We start from the raw sequence: 21716 nt of genomic DNA on the forward strand, positions 1-21716 counted from the left end.
CAATAGATAAATGATAATCTATTTCAATCTGATATAGTAGAAAAAATAATTGGGTTTAAGTCTTGTCTACTCAACTTACTGTCACATGTACTCAAATTAATTTAATTTCTTTGACCCTTACTCACCTCAATTGCCATTTCAAAACCACAGGGTTTGCTGTGAGGCTCATATGGGATAATGTGGAATTCTATATATACATAAGATATTATTATCATTAGTAGGATTCATGATAAAAATCCCAAATTACAGACTCAACTTGCCTAAATCCTAAAGCCAATAGGTCATTCACTGAATTATGCCCATTTATAAAAGCATTTAACATAACTCTAAGAATACTTAACAAAACTTACTTTCAAAAATATATATGCCCACAAAAATATTTGAGACTTAATAGTTCCTGCCAAATAACTATGACATTCAGAACAAATATATTATTTTTTTATTAGCAATGACAGTAGGGTTTAACATGCTTCATATTATGATAAATATCCCCAATAATTTATGGTTCTTTCTTGCTTTCAACACATTTTTCACTTCCATGTTTGAAATGGATATCTCCATTGGGCCTTTTGCTGTTCTAGACCCTTATCTCCAAATAAATTATAATTTGGAAAGAAATAATGGGCATTAATAATGCAAACAAAAGGTGAGCTGTAACTGCCATAAGAGAAGATGCAAATAAAATTTCTGGAATAAGTGGTAGATATATATTTAGTAAGGGAGAAGAACCACTTATCTCAGTATCTAAGAACACATTAATGAACAGTCTACATTTTCTAGTTGAACAAAAAATATGATAAGATCACCAGTCAAAAAACAAATCACACTCGACATATGCATGCATTTTTATAATTCTGGAAGACATGAATATTTTCCAAATGCCTTAATAGGTTTTTAATTTTCCTGTATAGTATGTAAATAGCATGAGAAGAAAAATATTCAGGGTTTCAAGTAATTTTTATCAATGAGCAAAATGTAGTTCATTTGTAGACACGAGTACAAACTTCAATACTTAATTAGCACAAAGGTTCATCATTTAACCTACTGATACTTGAAGAAAAGGGCTAAAGAGATGTGGCTAAATTAACAAATCGCAAGTTATCTATAAGTTACGTATAAAAAGCAAGGATAAACAGACATATTTGAGAAAGCTTGAGCTCACTGATGAAAAAGCAGAGAGGCTGGCAAAAAACAGAAGGAAGGAGGGAAGATAGGAAGGAGAAAGGAATGAGCACTTAAGTTGAAAATGTGCAAATGCATGAATAAGGATAAAATTTTAATTTTACTTTCTTTCAGCATTTTTTAGAACTCTAAATTATTAAAATGGTGTCTGAGAACAGGATGCAGATTTTTTTTACTAAGAAAATAAAATTACTAAATCATCGAAGTTTAAGTTTTTAAAAAAATAAATACATTAAGAAATACATTGCCATCAATTATGTTCTATTAACTGTAGCTAAGCATTTTCTTATAAACGGGCCTAATGTTGATGATATCAGCATCCATGGAATGTATTAACATGGTAGAAGATGTGCTGCTAGGGAAAGAAGAAACCTAATTTATCTTCAGATTGCAGACCTCTGGGATTTCTGAGGTAGTAAAGGGCAAGTCAAAGGTCTCATGTTTTACAAATCTCACAAGCCACAAAACTATTCTATGATCACCTCCACTGTATATTATTATTTAACATGCATATGTAATTTAAAACTTTTTAAGGGTTAAATATTAAATTATATATGAGTTCATGTAATATTACTGCATAGTCATTTATTTTTAAAATAATATTTAGTATCTCTTAGGACTTAATTGCATTCTATTTACTTAACTGTAAATATAGAATATACTTTACTGACCCTACTAACTTCATAACTTAATACACTCACCACTAATGATGCACATTAAATTATAAAATAGGTTTTTAAATGAAAAATCCAAGATATGACCAGTGATGGTATGGCCATGTTCGCAAAGCTATCACAGTAATAAAATGTAGAAAATTGAATCATTAACAACTTGTGGTCAGCATCTGACATCCAGCTACCAGTTCTCTTGTGGACATAAAATCTCATCCTAAAAAATGAGATGTTAGTAGTCCCACTTCATATCAGGCATATATCCATTTGAGTTTTGCTGTGCCCTTCTGGCTAGAATAAGCATACACTCTCCATTTTCTCCTCAAACTACCTCGCTATTTTTCCCAGGCTCTTTCACTAACTCTTAGAAAAGCTTTATGCCTCCTGTCCCTTACAGTCAACCAAATGCTCATTTGTTTGCATATCTTTAATAGCTGTGACACAGATCAGGCAGATTGCAAAGTCAATCATATCTATTATCTGGCTGTTACTTGCTGAACTGGCTTATAGAATTAACTCAAGCATTTTTAGACTGTTACCAAAGGCCTTCATATTAGACTCAACTGCCTTTCAGAATCTCTGTTTCTATGTTTTCTACACACCCGAAACATAAGACCAATTAACAGATCAATAAGCAATGTGCCAAACGTCTTTTCTGAGCTTTGTTCATGTCACTTCCCTTGCTCAGAACCCTCTTCCTCATTTCATCACATTATTAATTCAATACATATTTAATTTAGTGCCTACCATGTTCCAAACACCTTTGTAGATTGTAGGGATAAACCAATGAGGAAAACAGTCAAAAATTTAGGATCTCATGGAGCCAATGGTCAAGTGGGATATGACATAATAAACAAATCAATAAGCATGAGATACGTATGTCAGATGGTGAGTGACATAAAGAAAAATGAAGTCAGGGAGTAAGTAAAAGTGCATGAGGTGATGGGGGCAATTTTAAATAGGGAGGAGAGAGAAGGCCTTACTGAAAGGGTGACATTTGAACAAAAACCTGAAAGGCATGAAGAATGAGTTCTTAAAGATAGCTAAAACAAATGCCTCAGGTGAAAGGAAAAGGAAAACCAAAGGTGCTGAGGTCAGAAGTATTTGAAGGACACCAAGCAGACCCTGTTTAGCTAGAACAGAGTGAACGGGGTGGCAAACAGAAGAGCTCAAGATGTAATAGGATTTTGGAAAGGAGTTAGGTAGTGTAGGGTCTTACGTTGCAAAGATTTCAGCTTATACTCAAACAGGAAACCATTTACTATAGGGGGAAGACTGTAAGAAGAATAGCTTTGAAGAAATGAAGATCAGGAATTTAGTTTTGAACATGTTAAATTTAGGATACAGTTTATATATTCAAATGGAGATGTCGAGGAGGGAGTCAGATATCAGGAGAAACACACAGGCTAGAGACATAAATGTGGGAGGTCTGTTAGACTCTCCTGCATCCCTTAAGATACAGCTTAAAAATCACTTATTCTGTAAAGTCATTTGCAATCCCATCTCCCCCAGTCAGAATTAATTTGATTTTGTTTATATCTTACTATATAAGATATAGCACTTATCACTACTAATTTGTACTAAAAATTATTTTATATATGCCTGTCTTTTTCATCTGGAGAGATATGCTAACTAAAGAACTATGTCTATTTTATTCTTTTAATTCTAAATGCTCTCTACTATATATTAAATATAGCAAATAACCAATAAATGCTAGCCTAACTAAACGTGTTTTGGGGGATTTTAATTGACTTCTTATAGTTTTCTTCTTAAAGGCAGGGAGCTAAATATCTATGACCTAACAAAACTTGTTCTTTCTTCTGTGCTATATATATATATATATGCCCAAGTCAAATTTAATCTTTCACTCTCTCTCTCTCATCTTACAAGACAAATCAATCACCAAATCTTAACAGTTACCTTCTAAATATATCTTAAATTTATCCACATTTCTCTAGCCCCACTGGCATTACTGAATATAAGCCTTCACTGCTCCTTGCCTAATTAACAACTTACTGACTGCTTCCACTCTGGGCCATAGACAAGGGCAATACATATGTCAATACCAATCACAGTGGTCTCTTAAAAGCACAAAATCTATTCATGTCACTTCTCTGCTTCAAACTCTCCCAAGTCTCCCCACTGCACCCAGGATAAAGTTCATCCTCTTTCACAAAGCAGAAGGCCCCTCATGATTGGTCCTGAATCTCCTCTTTCCTCTTCCTTCTCTTCATTTCAGACGCTGTATCCATGAGCCCAAGGGGCATGAGCCTACTGTACTAAATTGCTGGGACTTGTTTTACTGTAGGTATCTCCTCTAGTGCAAAAGCCCACTGAAGGCAAGAGTTGTGTCATATTTGGTGCTATATCACAACCAGAGTCTGACACTGGATAAACACAATTAAAATACAAAATTTTAAAAGTAAATGATATCTCAGCGTTCCTCCAAACTTTTTAATCTAATTTACTTTTGTACAGTTTATAATTTAATAATATATTATTATATTAAGTTCGGGGTTTCTAAAAAAGTATTGTTCTCCAACAATCTCCGTTTCAGATCCATTTACTACTGTCCCCATTCCAAAGTAATGAACTGGGATGACATTTATGATTCCTTCTATGTTCTATTACCGAGTAGTAATCATTTCTACAGGAGAGAAAGAAAATAATTTAAACTGCAGCAAGTCAGATTGTACTTCACCATTAGATTGAATTTATCAACACTAAAGGTATCTGAAATGAGTAGGCAACCTCAAGAGAAGGGGGAAAAAAATCAATGACAATAAATTGCCTAGAAAAGCTTAGATATTTGCCTAATATTTAGATGTAGCTGTCTAGTCAAATTCATTTAAACTTCATGAGTCTAATTTGTTACATAAAATTTGGTCATAATAATTCAAGGTTCAGGCTGAAGAAAGTAAACTATTCTGAACCCCAGTTTCTAAATTTAAGTGAATTTTAAAGATTTAAAACACAGAATCTACTGGGGATTTTAAAATATTATTTATCATAGTGATAATTCTCCAACCCAATTTTAATACTTTGTATTTCAGTCTTCGAGGTTACAGATTGTTGCTACTAATTGTCTGTTTATTTTTAGATGAAGTACACATCAGAAACATCATTGTTCAAAAAGGGTGAAGGCATTCTTTCCATAAGCCCAAACTATCCCTTGATGTGATTCCAAAACAATGCCCTGAATCTGCACTGCCCCAAGACAGCAGCCACTAGCCACAAATGGCTATTGAACACAAAATGTGTGGCTAGTCTCAACACAGATGTGCCATGTAAATAGAGACATGTTAAGTATAAAATACCACTGGAAGACTTAGTATCAAAAAATGTAAAATATCTAATAATTTTATATTGATTACATATTGAAATAATATTTTGGATATATATGGTTAAGATAAATTATTAAAATTAACTTTTTTACTTTTAAAAATCTGACTATGAAATCATTTAATTACATAAGTGGCTTATATTTGTGGTTTGTATTATATTTCCATTGGAGAGTCGCTCTAAGTCTACATAGAAAACTGATCAACACTACTGATCTGCTTCTTCAGGCAGAATAAAAACCATCATTGAGAGGTCAGATCTGAAATGGAATCACCAATGATGCAGAGAAATACAAATGATCCACACAACTTTAAAAACAGTAAATTATGCTATAAATAAAAGATTGCTTTAGTGTAAAAAAAAGGTCTCTTATTTAAAATAAAAAGAATTAACATTTTAACCTTTATTTCATAGGAATAACCTCAATTTTGGGTAATATTATTCTTTGAGTATTGGCAAAATTTAAGAAATAGGGATTTTAAGATATTAAAGTAACAGCTCCCCCTCAGCAAAAAAACAAGTTACCAGAAATGTGACCTTACTCTTATTTTTTTCTTTCTGAAAAAATTTAAATATTCTTCATACCTTACATTTCGTTTTTGGAAAATCTCACAAAAACATTTTACAGAATGTATACTATATTAATCAGGCAAGGTATGCTTTAGGATCTACTCAATAAAATGATTCCTACCATCCCACCATCATATTTCACCATCTCCTCTCTACTGTTTAACATTTCTTTAGTATTTCTAGGAACTCCAGCAAGACAATACAAATAAAGTTGACAATTATAACTAATAATGACTCCACCTGAAATATAATGTGATAGCTGAATGAAATATTTACATATATTTACATATATTACAGTAATTTAAGTGTGTTCTTTTTTTTTTTTTTTTTTTTTTTGAGACAGAGTCTCGCTGTCACCCAGGCTGGAGTGCAGTGGCGCTATCTCGGCTCACTGCAAGCTCCGCCTCCTGGGTTCACGCCGTTCTCCTGCCTCAGCCTCCCAAGTAGCTGGGACTACAGGTGCCCGCCACATTTTTTGTATTTTTAGTAGAGACGGGGTTTCACCGTGTTAGTCAGGATGGTCTCGATCACCTGACCTCGTGATCCGCCTGCCTCGGCTTCCCAAAGTGTTAAGTGTGTTCTTATATATTTATCTCTATTACAATAATTTAAATATACTTTCTAAGGTGCCAAAATGTAACATTTTAAAAATAAACAGGATCAAAACAACAACAACAGAGGCATGATTAAATTCCTCCTGTTTTAGAAAGACCAACCAACAGGAGGTTCTTTAAATAGCCTGTATAACCATATATTATACAGTTGTCAAAGTATTTGAAAGTCACTAAGTTTTAGGGCCCAAATTAGCTGGTTATCAATATAAAAATGGGGGTAATTTATCAATGCCCTACTTACTATCCTACAGATATTAGGGCATGGGGATGGAGATGGAGAAGGAGAATATACACATTGGTGGAAAAATATCAGTAGGCTTCACAAAGTAAGTTCTGAAAAAAATTTTGTGCTTCCAAACATAACGAAACATATTCCAAACATAAGAGGGAGCTGGATTTGACTCCTTATTATTTGTGATGAAACAAGAATAATAAGAAAAATAAGGAAGAAGAAAGGTAAAGAAGAGCACGTGATTTCTTTTGATGTTATAGTTGTTTAGGTTTCTTTTTTATTTTTTTTACAGGTAGGGTATTTTAAAGAATTTTTAGAGAAAATGAAACCAGACACAAACCAATTAAAGAATCTTGAAAGAAAAAGGCTGAGATTCAGGAAAAAAAGAAAACAAAACCACTAGCATCTATCATATGTACCTCCTGTCCATCAAAGCAATGAACAGGAATGTCTAGTACAGATAGAGGCAGAAAGCTGAAGATACCTACTATTGCTATTATAAAGCAGAAAAACATAATATTCAAATTCATGACTTCATTTTTGTTTATATTTCTAGTAGCAAACTTAGGTATGAGGTTAAAATTTGGTCATGAGATGCTTAACAAATGAAGGAATTTGGAAAGATAAAAAAAACCCACACATAAGTCTTCAATTTCATAACAAAATGTCAGGCTTATCAATATTTTCATTTCTCTTATTATTTCTCAAAAGAGTTACATAAGTAATTAAACAGCTTTGAGATTAGAGGTAAAATTGAACAAAATTATTATATCTGTTAACTATTCTTACTTACTTTTATCTAAACATCCTGTTCAAAATTATTTACTGGTGATTTTTAAAGAGTATGATATATAATTTTCAAGAGTATATCAGAGTATATTATTTGTGAGATCAAAAACCCTGATAGATGTCCCAATAAAAGATTATTTTTGTATACAATAGAATCTTCTTTAATAAAGTATCTTTCACATAAGCAATGTACTCTACAGTAAGATGTGAATACATTTTGTAGACTTTAAAGTATCATACCTAAAAGCAAGATGCAATTGTCATTATGCTGAAAAAATTTTTAAGTACTCTACAGTAACATACATATTAGCAGTATAACTTTTCTCCTTTTGGACTCCAATATTTCTCATCTGGCACTTATTTTCTCCCATATGGTTTAATTATTTATATATGTCATATTTCTCTATGGAACTATAAGGAACTTCAAAACCATAGGGATATCTCATTATACTTAATAGATCTAACACAGTACACCTTGCAGAAAGAGACACCATTTAAAAAAAATAGACTGTATTTCTGTAGGTAGAAGCAAATTTCTAGTAAGGATTATTACTAGCTACTGTGCAGTTTTTGATCCTTTGATCTTTCATGCATATAGATAGAATAACTCTTGTTTTTGCTTTATTAATAATGGAATGCTTTACTAAGCAAAATCAGGTATGCTTTTAGGACCAGCAGCAGGCAGAACACAATTATTTTAAGAATGGGTACATAGGATATCTAAATATCTATGTCTGAGATTTTTCTCATGGTATTTTTCAGACTATAGTAATTTTGTTCACTGAGTTTGGAATTCTAGCCAGGCACAATGGCTCACACCTGTAATCCCAGCACTTTGGGTGGCTGAGGAAAGAAGATCGCGTAAGACTGTTCAAGACCAGCCTGGGCAACATAGGGAGACCCCATCTTTACAAAAAATAAAAAATTAGCCTAGCGTGGTGGTACATGCCTGTGGTCCCAGCTACTCAGGAGGCTGAGGCAGGAGGATCACTTGAGCCTGGAAGGTCGAGGTTGAGGCTACAGTGAATTGTAATTGTGCCACTGCACCTCTAGCCTGAGTGACAAAGCGAGACCTTGTTTCAAGAAAAAAAAAAAGAGTTCGGAATCCCATTACGCATGGTGCCTTACATGCTTTACATTCACACTACCTACCATATTTTCCCTTCAACAAAAAGATTCTAAAGAGAAAGGGAAAATTAAAAAGACACTCTACAACAAAAGACAGAGAGAGAGGAGGGAGAGATTCTGATAGAAGAGAGACAGTCATGTAGAACTTACAGGGAGAGGCCGGGCGCGGTGGCTCACACCTGTAATATCAACACTTTGGGAGGCTGAGGCAGGCAGATCACTGGAGGTCAGGAGTTCCAGACCAGTCTGGCCAACATGGTGAAACCCCGTCTCTACTAAAAAAAAATACAAAAAAACTAGCCAGGCGTTGTGGCAGATGCCTGTAATCCCAGCTACTTGGGAGGCTGAGGCAGGAGAATCGCTTGAACCCTAGAGGTGGAGGTGGCAGGGAGCCAAGATCACACCATTGCACTCCAGCCTGAAGGACAGAGCAAGACTCTGTCTCCAAAACAAAAACAAAAACAAAAACAAAACAATAACAACAAAAACTCCCAGGGAAAGACAAGAGATAGAGACAGAGAGAGACATGCTATAATTCTTGGCCATTTAATTAAGGACTTATCTTCTGAGATTTATCTTTTGTAAATAGGGCAGTATGGCAGTAGAGAAAATTTTCAACATTCACTCAACAAGTAATGCACTGGCAATAACAACTATAAAACAAAACATTTCTCTACCTTAATATCAGAGGTATCACGCTGACTGTTTCGCCAAGCTCTGGAAATTGATGAAAAAGTTCGATCTGCATGATCAAATTTGCCTCCTTGCAAATTTAGGAAATAAGTTGTAAAGGGTTCCTAAAAAATAGCAATTAAAAAAATCCATATGTTCCCTCATGCATAAAAATGTGGTTTTTATAAATTCTTAGAACTAAATACTTTAATGACTAATAGGCATTCACTAGTAATATAAACTAGGTATACAATGAGAATTATATCTAAATTATTACATTAATGTTCTCAAGTTATTTTTCCCTCAAAAGAAATATTTCTAAATATTTCAGAAATTTGGTATTTGCAACATTTTCTTCAGGTAGCCTTCCTTTCCAAGAATAATGTATTAATATCATACAGACATAAATTAGATGTATTTTCTTCATAGTACAGAGAATAGTCCAGTATATAGTTTTCCTATTGTTATGGCTCAATATTTAATTTATGATTAAGAAAAGAAAAATGTTTGGATGATTTAAAAGCCTCCTCTTAGTTAAAGAACACTTAAACACATATTAGTGGATAATTGCTTGAAATTAGCTAAGCACTATAAATTACTTCTAGGATTTATGTCTGCCTGTATCCTTCTAACAAGCTTTAATTAATGATGTGCTGCTAATGCTTTCCCAAAGAAATTGCTTTCTAGTAGATGAATCACCTTTCAATTTCACAGAAACATTTCTTGTTTAACCAATATATTATCAATACACGACAGCCTTAGTTTTACCAACAAACTTACCTTATTCCATTTGGGACAACCTTCCAAAATATATAAGTACATGTCTGTGTTAGTAACAACTTACTTAGTTCTTATTTTAATAGACTACATTTTAAAAGAATTTATGCTACAATTTGGAATCTGGTAAGACAGCAAGCATCTGAAGGGGCAAATTTAAGAAAAAAATTCATACAATTCCAGATGAAACATTTTTAAGGCAATACAAGCCAAATGAGAGATAGAGATATTTATAATTAGGACTTCAATAATTTAAACTGACTTTTTTAGTATTCAAAAAAAGATGCTTATGAGTTCTAATTTTTGCACATCCTTCACAACACTGAATTTATTTAGCCATGGTGTATTATTCAAATTGAACTTACTATTCTTAGCAGCCACGCAAGAACAAAACTTGCAGTTGAGTAATGAGTACCATAGTGAAACTTTGGAACTTGATCATCTTCCCATGATTCATAACGCTCAGCGAAGAATGCTGCTCTTTTTGGGTTCAGAGCTCCTATTGGCTGCCAATAGGGAGGGAAAAAACCAAGAATACATCAATGTAATCATCCTTCATGTCTTCCTCTCTTCTGATGATATCCTACTGGTAGGTATAAAAGTGAATTTTAAAAATATATACTACTTAAGCTGCAACACAGTATCATATTGGGAGTAAAAAGCAATATTTTTTCCAACAAGTTAAACACAACATATAAGTAAGTGAATGGATGAACCCATCATTTCTCCATAAGTCTAGTTTTCGTGGAACATAGGTGTTTAATCATCCCATAACAAGCATCACATAAAGACAATGAAATGAAGTGAAATATCAGCTGTACAACACTTTGGAAAGCACCTATAAAACCACATTTAGTTAATTAGAAGCAACAACCAGAAACAGAATCTTAAAGCTGAAGGACTGACTTATAATGGGTTCTTAGAAGAGGATGAAACAAAACTGGGAGATAGGTGAGATGGAGTATAAAGGAAGAAATTGTGGGAAAACAGGTTAAGAAACTAGAAATTTCTACTAGTGTGAGTGAAAACAAAGGATAAAAATATGCCTATATATCTATATAGGATATATAGATATATACATATATATGTATATACTTTAACCAGAGGATTAAAAATATGCCGGCATGAACTCTCTCTCTCTCTCTATATATATATATATAAAGTTAAAAATATCACATTAAAAATAATGCTTTATATATATATATATATCACATTAAAAAAAGAATAGTAGACAGATTATGAACTTATACTGGAAAATAATACTTTACAGCAGAGGTCCCAGAGCAATATAGCAACATGGTGAAAACCCTGAGCTCACTGGAATGATAATAATACTCATTCAAAAGGTTGTTTTGGAAGATAAAAATGAGTAGGTACATTAAAGTCCAACAAACTATGCCTGACAACATTCAATGAATGCTAACTATGGTTTTTAAGATAATTGTTTAGAATTTGGGTAAAAGAGTTTGAATGAAATAATTGCCTTTAGCAAATTGCTTAGCATAAGATAAAGCTTAATAAATGTTAGTTGGTACCTCTATCTTTATTATTGCTACTGCTGTTGTCAGTTAGGTAATACACGAACTCCATTAAATAGCAGGCAAAATTCTGTGTGATCAAGCCTATGCATGCACATATCCTTATGAAGACGTAGAGAATATGCTTGAGAGTCTCAAAGGAGTCTAAGGCTCAAAAAATGTTAAGATCAACTGCTTTAAGTAACAATTCATTCTCAAAAAACATTCTGATCTCTAGAAAATCTCTATTCCTTATTCAAAATGTTAAGTACTCACTCACTGAAAAAGACATGATATATAAGATTACTTCTCTTCATAAGATACAGAGGCCAGGTGCAGTGGTTCACACCTATAATCCCAGTGCTCTGGGAGGTCGAGGTGAGAGATTGTTTGAGTCCAGGAGTTCAAGACCAGCCTGTGCAACATAGTGAGACCCTGTTTCTACAAAAAAATTTAAAAATCAGCTGGGCATAGTGGCATGTCCCTGTAATCCCAGCTACTCGGGAGGCTGAGGTAGGAGGATTACATGAGCCCAAGCACTTTAAAGCCTACAGTGAGCTATGATTGTGCCACTGTATTCCAGCCTGGGTGATGGAGAGAGTCCCTGTCCTGTCTCTAAATAAATTAATAAATAAAAAATTCTTTATTTAAAAAAAGATACACAACAGTCTTTTGCCTTATATCATTTATGAACACCTATTAGTTAATCACTCCTTATTTATAACAGAAAGAAAATATCTGATTATTTGTGGAGAAAATGTTAAAATAAATCAAAAATATTGGTTTAAAAGGGATGCACTGAGAAATATTTTATTGAAAATGAAGCAATGTTCAGACCAGTTTTTAAACTGCTTTTCATGTTACATGTTAAGCAACATCTTAAATTTATCATTTTGGTTATCCTTATTAAATTGTTAATTATTTTTTCAAAACTATCTTTGGCATCATCACTCAATAGCTTGGTTTTAATGAATATTATTGTATTTTAAGGCATTTTTTCCTTTACAAGCAAAATTTTAAAAATCTTTAATTACCATTTTAAGTCAGTTTCACAGTAAACTAATTTAAAATGCTATCTTTTAAAGCATTAGTTTCTGTACAAAAGAATCATATCTGACTTACTAAATATGTGCCAGTTAAGAATGGAGCTGACTCCAAGGATTCTTTCTTTGTTACAGAACCAATTTGAAATGCCTTTAAATGTATTTTAGTTGTTGTCCCTAAAGAATGAGCCATGCAAAAAAAAAAAAAGAGAAGAAATAAAATCACTAGAAGACAAATTATATGAATTAAAAATAGAATCAATGCTCCTTTTGTATGGTCTGAAGCATATTAAGTATTCACTTTATCTGCTCCTATTTTTATTACTCTCCAAATGAGTAACCCCCAAAATCAATAGTTATAGAATCACGTTTCTTGAATATAATGCTAAAACCAATTAGGATTGATTTCACTAGCATCTGAAAAAAAATGGCATCTTGCAGATCCATATTGGTAGAACCCACAGTATTGATTTTGGCTGTTATTGTTACAGTTGGTTTCTGAAGCCTGCTATACGACAGCTATCAAGACATACCACATTTATTTGCAAGCATATAAAAAAGAAGTCCCCAAATAAAAGAAAGTTAAAAAAAAAAAGACCAGTGGAGCTGTGCAATGACAATGATACACTATCAGCTTACTCAGAGAAGTTACAGTGGGAATACACACATTGAATTATACATTACGTGAAAGCACTGATTTATTGTGGTAATAACATCCACCTCATTAAAAGATTCTGCTTTGCTGCAGTTGGAAGGCTACATATTGTTTACTGCTATAAATTAATGGCAGTGCAAAGAAGACTGTGGAAGCATCCTAACAATAGATCTGTAATGACAGTGCTGTATATCACAGCTTCCTCAGCAGCTTCATAATAAAATGGAGACAATGTATTGAGCTAATACATTCTACCATGCTGGCCCATATTTTTCTGACAACTGCTTTAAAAGATGAGCTGAATTCAACTATGTTATAATGCTGCAAAACATTTAACTAAGCAAGAGTCAGTCATATACCAAAGTGCATCAAAGCATTTTTAAAACATTGTCTAAATCAGCATTTCAGGATGTTTATTCATCTCTGCAAAAGAACTAAAAGTAAATGCTGACGGATCCTCTTACTTATATAGTATATTAAGAGTCAAAATTCTAAGTCAGTTTGGGAAGATGCTAGCACCATCATCCCACATAGAGCTTACTGTACAATGTAACAAGCTTGACAAAGTATTTTCCTTAAAAAGCAAGATTTTAAAGGAAAGTGACTCAAAATACTGGCCATTAAAAATGGTCATAATTTCTTTTAAAAAATCAGTAAAAATAAGTATTGATTAGAAAGTATAAAAGTGGTATAATTCCAGGTAAACACAAACAGCTCTAGAATACAGAAAAATAATTTTAAACACTACAAAAAGCTAACAAATAAATAGAATTATAGAAGGTTTTCTTAACTCTACAAACTAAGAAAAAATCTCTATCACAATACAATGAAAAATAGGTTTAAGTAAAATAGAATAGAATAATTTAAAATGTAGAGTATTAGGTCTAACAACAAAATATTATGTTAAAAATATAAATAAAGGACAGGCACAGTGGCTCTGCCTGTAATCCCAGCATTTTGGCAGGCTGAAGCAGGAGAATAACTTGAGCCCAGGAGTTTGAGACCAGCCTGGCAACATGATGAGATCCTGTCTCTACAAAAAATCAGAAATCAGATGGGCAGGGTGGTGTATGCCTATAGTCCCAACTACTTGGGAGGATCGCTTGAGTCCAGGAGGTTGAGGCTGCAGTGAGCTGTAATCGTGCCACTGTACTCAGCCTGGGTGACAGAGTGAGACCCTGTCTCAAACAAAACAAAAAACAGAAATAAAAACTTAGATTAAAGTAGGAAAAGACAAATTAAAGAAAACCAAAACTCTTGGAAATGGTATGAATAGCCAAAAATCACTGTATTTAGGATATTTTAATAATTTCACAAATAGCAAAGTTGACATCTGTGGTAGAATAATAAGTATTCTGCTTATGAGATAGTAATGATATCTTTCAAAACAGGATATGCAAAATAAAACCTGTAAAATTAGTTTTGTAAGAAGACTGCAATTAAAAAAACATTTTTTGTTACGTTCTTTGAGAAGTAATTTTGCTAGTTAACAAAATCCCTGCATATAAAGTGATCAGTTCAGTACCTGGTACATAATAATAATGATAATAATTATTATTTTTTTCAGGTTATTTGACGAAGAATATTTAATAAAAAAGGCACTAAGTAAGCCTGATGAAATTAATGGGACCTATTAGGAAAGACCGTGATTAAACATCACAATCCTCTAAAGACAAAGCAGGATAAGAACATATAGTACTGTGGATGATCTGTAAGAAGCCTAAGAGTAAACAGTAGTCCCCATCAATGAATTTTACTACCTTAAGAACATAATCAAAACAAAATTACTTTTCAAAAATCCAGGGGTCTCCAAAGTTTACTATGAAAAGCATAAGAAATATCAAGCAACTTATAATCATCTCCTACTATATTATTTATAAACAAACAGTTTGAATTAACAGACTCCTTTAAAAGCACATAACAGACTTTGGTCTAATATTAGTAAAAGCTGTAAAAAGGTATATGTTTTTTCTTTCTTTATTAAAATTTTAGGAACTCTTACCTGAAGTTATCTAATTAATAATTAAGAATACCACCTCCAGCTTACATTTTGTAATTTATTAAACATTATTATACATTCTCATAATAAATAGGTAATCTAGATATTCCTATTTTAATAATAAAGAAATGAATTGAGTAACCTAGCTCGAAATCAACATAAATCTAGAAGACTCAAACCTAGTACTCAAAAGTCCTTCTCAGGGCCATTTTATGTATTTAAAACTATTGTATTACAAGTTGGTTTTCCTAATTTCAAAAATGTGTTGTAATCTCAATTTTTCAAATATTTCTTTACTTAACAGGTTGATTTAAAGGCCAATATAAGTAAAGCACTTAGAAGAGTTCCTGGCACACACATAAAAAAATACTTAACAAGTGTAGCTGCTATTAATGTGGTTATATACCATAACTATAATTCCTTCTTTCCTTTTGAAATTTATATATGAATGATTACAATTAATATCAACCTTTCAGAAGTGAAATTCCATACTACTGGACTATACTTATAGTTATTGAACGTAAGAAAGTTCTGGGAAATTGGCAAGAAATCTCAGATTTTTTACAAAGCAGAGATTTGCTTGTGTTAGCTAACTTCTCTTTTAAAACCCAAAAGTCTCAAGGGAGTTTTTCACACCTTTCTGTAAAGGCTTTCTTTGGAAAATCATTAAACTCCAACCTTTGGAGATGAGAAGCAGAAAAGATTGGGGTTAAAGAAAAGGAAAAAAAGGTAACTCTAAACCAAAACACTAAGAAATAGGGTGCTTGAAAATGCTTAAGCATAGTATTTTATCAAGATACATTCTGTGGGTATACAGAGGAGTGAAGAAAAGATGTCAACACTGAAAAGAAGCTCAGGAAGGGGAGGCAAAAGAGCAGGACTACTTTACAACCCTGCTTAGGATCCTGATGACTGGCTGAAAGCCATCTGCCAATGTAATCTTCATTTGATATGACTGGTAAATCAGAAACATCCTTTAATTTCGTGATGACAGATAAAGCCTGCCTTACAGTACTGAAGAAGGTGTACGCAATTAGAGGTTATATGTTATTTCATTCTTCCCTAAAAGTAGGGTAGGCCACAGGAAACAAAAGAAAACCACTGCAAAGTAAGAGGAAAAAACTAGTAAGGAATAGAATACAAGATGGCTGAACTCAATGTTCTTCTATGCTATAAATATGTCAGGTTAAAGGACAGAATATCATCAAGCATCTGATATATGTTAACATATTAAGTAAAAAATTTCAAATTCAGAGAATAAAAGAGGATACACTATTAGGAAATGTTACATCGTAAAAGATGGTCATTCTTGATTAGGGAATAACGATTTGGTCTGAGAAGACTCCAGGAAAAAACTATGATATATATGTCAAAGGTGCCATTTTATCTGATGACAATGCTACTATTTGCTGAATATAAGCAAAGGTTCTACAAGTCTTACATAAATCATCTCATTATCTTTACAACAACTCTTAATACAAAGACCAATTAGCATCCCCAATTTGCAGGTGAAAAAAACAGTTTGGGAGAAAGTAAATGACTATCAGTGGTTGGTTACCAGCCAGTGGCAGCAGCAAGATTAAAAGCCACCTCCTGACTTTTTAATGATCGCCATTCTAACTGCTGTGTTGCAGAGGATGTAGAGAAATAGGAATACTTTTACACTGTTGGTGGGACTGTAAACTAGTTCAACCATTGTGGAAAGCAGGGTGGTGATTCCTCAGGGATCTATAGCTAGAAATACCATTTGACCCAGTCATCCCATTACTGGGTATATACCCAAAGGAATATAAATCATGCTGCTATAAAGACATATGCACACGTATGTTTACTGCGGCACTACTCACAACAGCAAAGACTTGGAACCAACCCAAATGTCCAACAATAATAGACTGGATTAAAAAATGTAGCACATATACACCATGGAATACTATGCAGCCATAAAAAAGGATGAGTTCATGTCCTTTGTAGGAACATGGATGAAGCTGGAAACCATCATTCTCAGCAAACTATTGCAAGGACAAAAAACCAAACACCGCATGTTCTCACTCATAGGTGGGAACTGAACAATGAGAACACTTGGACACAGGAAGGGGAACATCACACACCGGCGCCTGTTGTGGGGTGGGAGCAGGGGGGAGGGATAGCATTAGAAGATATACTTAATGTAAATGATGAGTTAATGGGTGCAGCACACCAACATGGCACATGTATACATATGTAATAAACCTGCATGTTGTGCACATGTATCCTAGAACTTAAAGTATAATTAAAAAATATATATATATATATATATATATATTTTTTTAAAGCCACCTCCAACCAAACTGACTAGCAAATCCCAGAGTGATTTGGGTTGTGTGGACTGGTACGCTGCCTCTGCAAGGCCATTAGAATCCTTTCATGGGAGCTTTAGATTAAATGCTCTTTTGAAAAAATACTATTAAAGTTTTTATCCCTACTTACATAATGTCTGTGGATATCACCTTAGAAGAAGGCATCAAAACCGAATTTTTTAAAAAAGCGTATTTTATCTTGGGGACATCAAAAACATGCTTGGCAAATACAGATTTTTTAAAAAATGTGAACAAAAAAGGTAAATGTTGTCACCAAAGTTTATTGCCTTATCTTCCTTTTAACTTTTCTGTTTTTTTCTTTTCTATCTTTTCCATGAACCCAAATGAGAGCCCTTAATTTTCTGTGTTGCTGAGGCTTTTTATAGAAGCCAATGAATTTGATTCCCAGTGTCTCCATCACCTGCCTTCCTCCCCCACCACTCTAGTGAAGAAAATAAATAAATAAATAGTGTTTGTCATTTCAGCAACATTGCCACTGTTAGGGGGTGCAGCAACTATTTTGTTTCAACTGTAGCAGCTCTTTTATCTAAATGACAAGTATAACAAGCAGCCTGATCAGCATTTTCACTCAACCTTGGCTTTTAGGGTATTTTGTTATATGCTATATAAGGCCGAAATGGTTTGGCACTTATCCTCACGTGCTCTAGATTTTATTTAATACTGTCAAGAAAAAAATTTCATCAGCACACCACTGTGGCTTTTAGAGTTAACAAATAAGCACTTTTGTTGTCAAGTACCAGAACACTTTTTAATCCCTTGAAAACACATCTTCTTACAAGTGGCATTAAATATATACTCACTACACCATTTCAATTTAACAAACACATCTTGGGGAAAAGAAAGTATTCCATTTTACTTATTGTGCCTATGTAGAATCTAAATCATTTCAAATGCTTGCACTGATAGATTTACTAGTGATGTCTTCATAGTTCTATGTTATTCAGCTACACAGTAAGTATTAAGTAATTTTTCTACAGGTGTTTATCTCATTTTGAGAAAATCACATAAACTGTTAAAAATAATCTATTAATCCAATGCCACTGCTGAGCTAAATGCCTATAACAACCCCATAGACAGTCCAAAAAATCCCAGGATAATTACTAAAAATGTTTTAAGTTATTAGGAAAATGATAAAGAATGCTGATATAACAAGATCTATCAATTTGCAGATATATTCATCTGCCCACTTAAAAAACCAGTTAAGGCCATTAAAATCAAATAAATCTATATGCTTTTAAGATAGGTCATTAGTGGCATACATATCAACATTCTGCTAGCTTCTATAAACCAGAAACATAAAACAAAATTGGGAACTACTTGAGAAACATTCAGCTTTTGAAATTCATTTTCTATTTGCTTTGAAAGTCATCTGAATATAATAAAACTAGTTCTAATTTCGGAAAACCTCTCCCTCTCTCTCTCTCTCTCTCTCTCTCTCTATATATATATATATACACATATATATACACACACATATATATATGTTGTTTTGTTCAACGCTGAGTTGGGAAACTGTGTGCTTATTGTTTAGCTTAAGCCTGGGCTAATGGCACTAAATATTTCAATGATTTGCATGTGAAGCACAACAAAATATATGATTATAAAAAGCAAGGAGGATTCCAAATCCATAAAGATTAGTAAAAATAGTTATTTTATTCTGTTTTAGACTAATAAATTGCTTTTTGGAAAAAATATTAAATCGTTTTAAAAATGTGTTTATTTATTTAGAGACAGGCTCTTACTCTGTTGCCCAGGCTCATATGCAGTGATACAGCCATAGCTCACTGCAGCCTCAAACAATTCTTCTGCCTCAGCCTCCTGAGCAGCTAGGACTACAGGTGCATGCTACCACACTGACATAATTTTTTAGTTTTTTGTAGACCCAGGCTGGCCTTGAACTCCTGGCCTCAAACAATCTCCCTCCTCAGCCTTCCTAAGTGCTGGGATTACAGCCATGAGCCACCACCCTTGGCTGGAAAAATACTAAATCTTAATACAAAAATTAGACATAAAGTAGGATAAGTTAAAGATGTCAATATATAAGGCATGGATGGAACTAGAGGCATTATGTTAAGGGAAATAAGCCAAGCACAGAAAGATAAATATCACATGTTCTCACTCATATTTTGGAGCTAAAAAAAATGGATCTCATAAAGATTAAGAGTTAGACTGGTGGTTATCTGAGGCCAGGAAGGGTAAGGGGAAAATCGATGAAGGGAGATTGATTTTTAAAATTATGTTAAAGAACACAGAGAGAGCCAGGCATCTGAGTTGTAAGGCATTTTAAAACTATAGTGTACTTCAAATATCAAACAAGGAGATAAAATATTGTTTGGCAAATGTAAATGAGCCTATGTGGTAGCTTTCAGAAGAAACAGGGCAACTGGAATCAATTTAACAAGATAATCTCTAATGATTCCATAAGCGCAACAGAAGACACTCTAATAATTCTCATGACTTAAGAATAGCCATGGGTCATACATAAGAGCTGGTAAATGTTGATAACACTTCTGGAGTTGATTATTAGCAATGTGAGGACTGACAGGCAGTTACATTGCAGTTGTATTCCTAGAAAAAGCCCAATCCTGGCAAGGAAGGTCAATGATATTCAACCTCTAAGACAATCCCCAAAATGAAGCCCTTATACCAAAAAGCAGACTCTGCTAAAATAGTCCAGTCCCTGTATATTCCTCCCCAGTGCTCCCTCAAGGAAAGCAAAATCCACTAGTTGAATAAAACGGGAGCAGCCAGATTGCTGACCAAAAACTTTGCTCCATTACTGGCGAAATGAGTCAAAAAATAAAGGCCAATGAGATTCACAACTGCTATCTAAAATTTACCTTATTTCTCTGTGCAAGAGGGTATGTTGGGATAGTCATCAACATAGAGAACTTACATTTTACCCTTTTTAAAATGAAAATTTTATTGTACTTTTCCCTCTACAACTATATATCTGATCTATATGGTGGGGGAGGGGGTTAAATTTAGTCATTTAATTGTAGTACAGTGATAATCAATACTTATGAGGGACTAGAAATAAGCCAGTAAAGCTCAGATTTAGAAACCACTGCACCTGCAATAGCTGGACAGGGTTTTGGGCTGCCTCTACAATTTAAGACAAAAAGAAATAAAACATAGCATAAAACATAATAAAAATCCTTTGTTCAGTTTATAAGTTACTACCTTCCCTTTATCAACTGGAAAAAAAACAACCTCATGTAACACAAATCATATGAAATAATTTTATGTGTCAACTTGACTGGGCCACAGGGTGCAGAGATTAAGCATTATTTCTTGGTATGTCTGTGAGGATGTTTCCAGGTGAGATTAGCCTTTAAACTGGTGGACACAGTATATAGATTTCTTTCTCCAATGTGGGTGGGCATCATCCAATCTGCTGAGGATCTGAATAGAAGAAAATGCAGAGAAAGGAGGAATTTGCCCTTTTTTTCCTGTCTCACTGCTGAAGCTGATACAGCTCATCTCATCTTTTCCTGTTGTCAGTCTGAGATTTACACCATCAGCTCCCCTGGTTCTCAGGCCTTTAGACCTGCAATGAATTACACCACCAGCTTTCCAGGGTCTCCAGCCTGCAGATGGCAGACTGTGGGACTTCTCAGCCTCCCTAATCACATCAGCCGATTTCTCATAATAAATCTCTTTTTGGATACAGATACATAGATAACTCTTATTGGTTCTGTTTCTCTGGAGAACCTCAAGATACCACATCAAGAGGAAATGAAATTAATTCATAAGGTAAATATAGAGTATTTCTTCATATTTTGAGATCAATATTGAGATTACAATCACTTATAAAATAGAATATAAAGTTTTATAAACTACCTCACTCGGGTAATAGATGGCAAAACTATGGTTCCACCATCCACACTCCTTTTCCCAAATGAGGCGCCTTTTTTAAAACTTTCAAATTTGACATTACTTAAGAAGCTCATTTTAAAAAGTGATTTAACAACATGTGGATGTCAAAGAATGCACTAGACAATTCACAGGAAGAAAAGCCTAAGAAGTCCATTAACCATGTATCCAAAATGGGTAATTTCATATTTAAAAAGCTAGCTAAGTTGACCATTTCCTATTAAAAGGAACCAGAGGTCCTTAAACAAATCGCTGATTCTAATTCTGGGGCAGGAAATATACAAAATAGCCT

General features: G+C 33.6%; 1 protein-coding gene across 4 annotated transcripts in view; it reads right to left on the reverse strand.

Moving 5' to 3' along the window:
* Window positions 1-21716, reverse strand: part of LRBA (LPS responsive beige-like anchor protein) — a 766360-nt gene that overhangs the window by 163053 nt on the left and 581591 nt on the right. For all 4 annotated transcript variants that reach the window (XM_031010185.3, XM_055385519.2, XM_055385518.2 and 1 more), the window contains exons 45-46: window positions 10343-10483; window positions 9206-9325 (exon numbers count right to left, since the gene is read on the reverse strand). In XM_031010185.3, coding sequence (XP_030866045.3) covers window positions 9206-9325; window positions 10343-10483 — 261 coding nt within the window. The remainder of the gene's footprint in view (window positions 1-9205; window positions 9326-10342; window positions 10484-21716) is intronic.

The sequence above is a fragment of the Gorilla gorilla genome, chromosome 3 (assembly GCF_029281585.2).
Source record: "Gorilla gorilla gorilla isolate KB3781 chromosome 3, NHGRI_mGorGor1-v2.1_pri, whole genome shotgun sequence".
NCBI lineage: Eukaryota > Metazoa > Chordata > Mammalia > Primates > Hominidae > Gorilla > Gorilla gorilla.